General features: G+C 32.8%; 1 protein-coding gene across 1 annotated transcript; it reads left to right on the forward strand.

The window, feature by feature from the left end:
- Positions 1–737: 737 nt before the first annotated feature.
- On the forward strand, positions 738–6,874 carry LOC149790005 (uncharacterized). The gene is made up of 2 exons (XM_089973160.1): positions 738–781; positions 5,611–6,874. The coding sequence occupies exons 1-2, from the start codon at positions 738–740 to the stop codon at positions 6,791–6,793; spliced, it is 1,227 nt and encodes a 408-aa protein (XP_089829286.1). The 3' UTR covers positions 6,794–6,874.
- Positions 6,875–7,239: the final 365 nt, after the last annotated feature.

Genomic DNA, 7,239 nt, shown 5'->3' on the forward strand with positions numbered 1-7,239 from the left:
AATAAATGTCACAAAAAACCCACAGCCAACATGAAAACATGTAATGAATAAGTAGTGGATTTAAATTTTTCACCTCAAGTATTTGACAAATTTGAATCCTATATCATAATTGACATGCCACGAGATGCATACATGTTTCATTAATAGGAAACGAGGCGTGCCGATTTTCATTATAATCGAACTATTTACATAATGAGTGGTCGGTTAAAGATACAGAGACATCACGCTACATATATTTTATATTGATATATACATTTCACATACTTACATTTCCATCGCAGTTAAAGTGGACTACTAGCAACTGTGTATTGTCGGAATGAATGAACTCTATACAGCCCTATCCGGTGCGTCCGCTACAAAATGTTTTTCTTAACCATTTACGAATAATCGCATTCCAATTTGCAAAGTGATAGGCTGCTTCGTTTAGTTTTAAACTTTTATGTTCATTGCAAAAATATAAAACACACTTATAATTCAATCACTAAAGATGGTTTAAATGAAGAAAATAAGCCACTTAAAACAAAGTATGGATACCTAATATAACACTGAATGCACTGGGTTTCACATGGCGGCTGGAGTATGTAATCTGAAATAAGCTAAATATAGAATTGGCAAGAGGTAATTGTTGCTAGCCATATACTTGTTTATATCCTTCATTTAAAACTTTCCCTTTTCCGTTGCATCGTGTAGCTACATTGTTTCATCATACATCGGTCTAGAGACATCGTCTCATGACAATGACAGAATGCCGCCACACTCATGTTTTAATTGATTTTCCTTGGTACATCTCTACGCAAGTCCAGAGAGAGAGAGAGAGAAGGAGAGATGTGATGGTGGGGTTGGATAGACTTGCCATAAAGGCTTTTTAATTAATTACCCATCATTATATTACTTTATCGGTGGATTAGTCTGCTGCATTACCAAACCACAGAATGATAAGAGAACGGTTACGTGAGGGTATGTTGAGCAGCATTCGGATTTTTCAGTATTATATAATATGTTTTAGTCCCTTATTTTAAGTTTTATAAAACCTGAAGAAACACAACAAATAAACAAAGCATTAAATAGATTACACTATGTGTATTCTTCTTTGCATAGACAATATATCTATCATTAATACTGTGGACATTCTATTAAAGCTTTTTCAAAGGTGTACACCCAGAAGTTACGAAGTTACAGGTTTTGTTGTTTGCTTAGTGCAAGTTCAGTTTTCTTGTTTCTTGCACCCAACATCCCCATACATCTTCTTTACATTTCAGAGAGAGAGAGAGAGAGAGAGAGAGAGAGAGGGAGAAGAGAGAGAGAGCGAGAGAGTGAGAGGATTCTCGACGTAATTCAGTTGACATTAATGACCGCTTTAAGGAACCTAGAAGCAATTGCTTACTGCTAAAATATAACCTAATGTTGTTATATATATATATATATATATATATATATATATATATATATATATATATATATATATATATATATATACGTATTGTTGTTGTTGTTGTTGTTGTAGGGTTTAACGCCATTTTTCAGCACGCGATAGGCTATACATGGCGGCCAGTATTATATGCGTATTAAAATACGCCTTTAGTGGATCAAAATCTGATATACCAATAATATATCTAAATACAAAATCCTACCTGGTTATCTTGTTACAAAAAGAATTAACTATCTTGAGGTATTATAAAAAATATTTCTAGTTTAAAAATAAATCCATGGATCGCACTCCTCCCAGCCAAAAGAAATGCTTTGTCCTTTAACTGACAATTATGTTTCCTCCAATCCTATAACACTGGTAGAACCCAAATGTAAAATATATTTATTTTATTTATAATGTTTGACAATAATTGTTATTATAGATTTTAAAAATTATAAAACATGTTTCTCCCCGGCGCTTGAGCAAAGACGCGTGGTTGAGGATATAAAAAATAACATAAACTAAAACATGATATATTTGAAAATGTCTTGAAGGCTTGATATTAGAAATGAAGTGGTTTTGAAGATGTCAAAATTATGTTTCTTGCCTGTGTGTTATATAATCTAAGATGCAACATTTATTTGTCGGTAATAACATAAAAAATATTTCATCTAATAATTTAGTGAAAATGTTACCAGTGTATTTTTGGAGAATGTGACAGTTGTTGAAAACATGTGTTATTATTATTCTTATTATTCCTCCAGTGTTACGATTGCAACAAGAACAATCTTTATAGTTTATGGCTTTTGTATGAAACTGTAACTAGGTGATTTCATAGTATTTGTGATAGCCAAGCTCAAGGATTAATATGTGTTCAAATTATGCAACATGTTGTCAAACAAGAAAATGTGACATTCTTACCTTTCGAAGATATTATTAAGATAGTGGATTATAATCTATACTATGTTACTGGACAGCAACACTGTTTTACATGCAAATATTTTTTTTTACAAAACGTTAATTTTCCTCTTTTCAAGAACACAAATTGAAATGCAGTATGTAAACATAATTAGACACATTCTTTGGAAACACTGTAGATGACGTATTGATCTGATCGTGGTAAAATTATACACAGAATGTTTCGCCTAAATAGTTACACTGACATCAGTGCAATGTATGTTAAATGGACCTATACAGAGAATATGAGATTCACTGCTAGGCCTCTGCTACTCTCGGTTTAACAATAATAAGTATTTGAATTGAGTATTATTAGTAACATAACATTTGTTTCTGGTGAGAGTATGCACTTCAGTCATGCACCTAGTTAAAGGTAAAATTAATGAAAGTATATAATTACGCATTCACTCTTCAAGTTTAGTTTTTATACTTGTATTCATTGCATTGAATGCACATCCAATATTCCATCATTAATGTACGATATCATTGTGATTTAAGTTTTGCTGCAATCATCGACTGAAAATTATAGTACCATCTAGATTTAAAGTAATCCAGTATTTGGATAATGGTTTAAATTAAGCCATTTTTCATATAAGCAGGAAGCGTCTAGCTCCATTCTATTTTTTCTCCTGTCTTCGTTTTCTTCCTTCTCCATTATCTTGATCAATACAATATCGTATGTACAGGCACATTTGCCACTAAACATATTTCTTCCTCTGGGATGTGAGTCTTCGACAATTTTAATGTTTAAATGAAATCATGATTTTCTACGGTAACATCTGCATTTGTTCGAACATGTAATATTAATCCTGGGTGTTATTTTTTTTTTACAAAACCGACGTCGCCTTTAGTGAAATCTGGAAGGTTGACTTAGACTATATATGCCGGTCCAAATGTCTGGCATGTACTTTATTGGGTAGAAAATTGTGTGTTCACATGTGCAACCCACCTGTTGAGTTTCTTGAATTTTTTATTTCTTCATATTATGCAGTACTGAGTAATTAAAAGTAAAGTATATTCTGTTAGACTTGGCATAGATGAAATGTAATTATTCAATGGTAATAATTAGTGATAAAGGAATATGACAATATAAATTTACAAATACTATTTATTTATGCAAATTATAAATCGCCAGTTTAAGCAGCAGCCATTTAAACGAATGCTATCTTACCATCTGCATTTGATATATTCGTCAATTATAGCTACAAGGTTTACAGCGTCAGAATGAACTAGGCAACCTACGTTAATTCCGTTGATTTATAAGGTTCTTTAACATCGATCTATGTTTCATTTTCTTTCATGTGCATTTAAGAAAGATACCTTTCAATATTATGGCATTCGTCATATCATCAATACTCCTAATCTTTCTAAAAGCAGAATGTTACATTTCACCATGCTTTAAAACTTTAATAGCTTGTATTTAAAACATTTAGCAAGACATCAAATATACTTGCGACAAACGGATTAAAATTATATATATATATATATATATATATATATATATATATATATATATATATATATATATATATAATCGTCCTTTTAGTCCGGCGACTTTTAAATACACAATTATTAAACCCACAAAGCTTTATATGATTCATAATATAAGCATACTGTCTGATGCGGTCGAAATTCAATGTTGTCCCCTGTAGAAAACTTTCCATCTGTTTTCTAATTCCTTTGACACATATGTAATGTTCAAAATCGAAAATCAAACTTATTTTTGTTGGCTACAGGCTGCAATCTTAGATATACTGGTGGTACATTTGGAAATGTGTTTATATATTTAATGGTATGAAAAACCTAGATTCAACTTAATAGTCACGCCTTTAATCGTTTCTGACATCAACTAGCTACACTTACACTTATTTCTTTCCTTGTCTTGCAATTTAGAATACATATATATCGCTATCACACTGTCTGTTTTACCCATTTGTTGGTTTTGATATTAACCATTGTGGAATAAAATAATCTAATGTAGACTGAGAGTAAGCTCGGGCAGAATACCTTCATGATTTAACCCAATGGTATTTATATTAAATTGTATATTGTGTACCTGGTTTTGCCATGTTTTCTTATCTACATGATCGCCATCATCAATTTAAGAGGCACACAAGATAGTTGCTAAATTTTAAATTCAAAGCCTAAGGTTACTAAAGATTTAATAATCTCCCTTCTAGAGAGCTCCAAGATCAAAAGGCCACGAATGCAAGTTTATTTCTAAGTAATAATGACAGTAATACTTATAATCAAAAAGGTGGAAATTCGATAATAAACAATTACGCTGGATGTTCCACTTCCTCTATTCTTATATGACGCGATCGTTATCCTGAAAAAGTTGTGCAACAATGATTATCACTTGCATTAATGTTTATGTTTTAAAGTTTAATGTTGTTTCAATGCCTAGAACGCATACCACAAAATACTACTTTATTGCTTGCTTGTTTGTTCTTTTTTGTTGGATGTTTGATAGTTCCAAACAAGTAACATAAGAAACATTAAACGGATGTAGTACTGACTAATTATTGAGTTTGTTATATTAGTATTGTTATTTGTTAACAAAGTGTTGACTGATCTGGGACATATAGTTATATATTGCTATATCTAAACAGTACTGTTAATATTTCCCTTTAAAATTGAAAGCTGTTTGACATGTAATGAATGTACCCATCATAGGAAGTTTATCGAAGAAAGAATAGAAATATTTCTGGCAGAAGCACAAACACACACACACACGCACACACACACACACACACACACACACACACACACAAATGGTGGCACATATTTTGCTTTGATGTCGTCTTGCCCAATGTCTCATGAGGATTACTTATAATGCTTTATATTTATTTGTTTTTCCGAGCACTCTTAGAATTTAGGAACCATAATATTTAATAGTGCAAATCAAATACAGATGATTCGAGTTACGTTTCAAAACAGCATTAAACGAGGTCAAATGAAATTGGGTTATAATTATTATCATCATTTATATTATTATTATTATTATTATCATTATTATTATTATTATTATTATTATTATTATTATTATTAACTTACAATCTTAACTCCAGATAATCTAAAGTTGACAAAGAAATGTAAATGAATTCAGGCTCTCATAATTCAGAATCCACAAATATAAATATATGCTATTCAACAACAATATATTATGTGATGGTATAGTGTGCCCAGCCTTTTTTCTCTGCTAATATATTTGCAAGATGTTGGTCTATAAACATCTATTGCAGCCTGGCGTCATTTTGCAGATTTAGCAGAAACAGAATTGAGAAAGAGAACGAGGAAATTAGTATCCTGTTACTATCAGCAAAATACGGCAAGTGGGATGATGTCTGGCCCATAATCGGCACTCCAGAAGAGCCTAAGAAGGCATACCTGTTAAACTGTATCCCAGAGAATCATCGATGGGGAGTTCTGCACCAGGCTGTCTACTGGGAAGATCCGATAATTGTACGGAAGCTACTCATGTTTCATGCATGTGATCGTCTCTTGATGACGAAAAAGTGTACATCGGAAGTAGGTGACACAAGTGGTATGACGGCAGAAGAAATAGCAGGCAAATATGGCTTTACTGAGTTGGTAAAAGTACTCTCAGAGCACAATAATAATTTTAAAGAAGTAGACGAACAGATTGACACGTACCAACCTTGGTATACAGATATCTTACGAAAGGGACTTGGCCTGATAGCTATCACTCTTGCTGCGTACAAGAACACATTTCATCTCGAAACGATTGACCCTAGGAAGTCTATTGTATCGGTACTTCGAGATATTTTCAACGATTTGAACACCACGGATGATAGATGGATAGAAGTACGCGACAAAATAAGTGACTCCCTATACATTGTCTGTAAGGAATTGGCAGAAGCAGTTAAGGAATGTTCGGACAGAGAGGGATTTTACAGACAAATCATCACAGCTTACACTGGGGAAACATACCTTTATACATATATGAACACGGCCTTAAGAAGACAACGAGAGTTTCGCTACAAGCCATCAGCCATAGATCTAGCGATTGGTCCATATGTGGTCATGTACCAGACACTTCTTCTTTTCTGGGGTGAACTAAAGGGTGACAATACCACGACCTACCGAAGTATGTTGTTGACTGAAACAGATATGGACAAATACACGGTCGGGATCAAATTTAAATGGTTAGCCTTCGTCTCATCCTCTGTGGACCGTGCAAAAGCCGCATTATTCCCTACGTGCAAGGATAAAACAGACGACAATAAAGTAATCTTTATCATTAACAATACAGCGAATTCATCGCATCAGCCAAGAAATATTGAACATTACTCCAATTTTGAGGAAAATGAGAGACTGTATCCAGCTGGTGCAAATTTTGAGGTAACGAAAAGGTACAAGAATAGAGACGAAACTGTCGTGAAACTAAAACTTCTCAGCTGTTAATTTATCATTTTGCGGCATGATCGTGATGGTTAGACCTACCTATATCTATATTAACCTACCTGCGCAACAACAAAAAATCCAAACGGACTTAGTCACACAAGGTACATGATTTCTTTACAAAGTTACTTGTGCATAATTGTAAACGTTTTGCAGAGCAAGGATGGTCAAGGACGTGCGTGCGATTTAATTTTTGTCAGTGATTGAGGTAATTTTTGAATGATTTAATGAAGTAAAACAGAGGTTGAATTAGATATGAATTCAAGATATATGATTTTCCCTAGGTAAGTCAATTGTGTCTAAGCTGAAGTAAAATTAATATATTTTGGATTCTGAAAACAATTATTCCGGTCAGTCTTTGAAATGCTTATAGATGATATAAGTTTGGAGGAATTATTTATTCAAATAATTCATGAATTACAAAGTGCTCAATGTCTTGTTTTGGATTA

This window comes from Sinohyriopsis cumingii, chromosome 10 (genome assembly GCF_028554795.1).
Source record: "Sinohyriopsis cumingii isolate HCF-2022 chromosome 10, ASM2855479v2, whole genome shotgun sequence".
NCBI lineage: Eukaryota > Metazoa > Mollusca > Bivalvia > Unionida > Unionidae > Sinohyriopsis > Sinohyriopsis cumingii.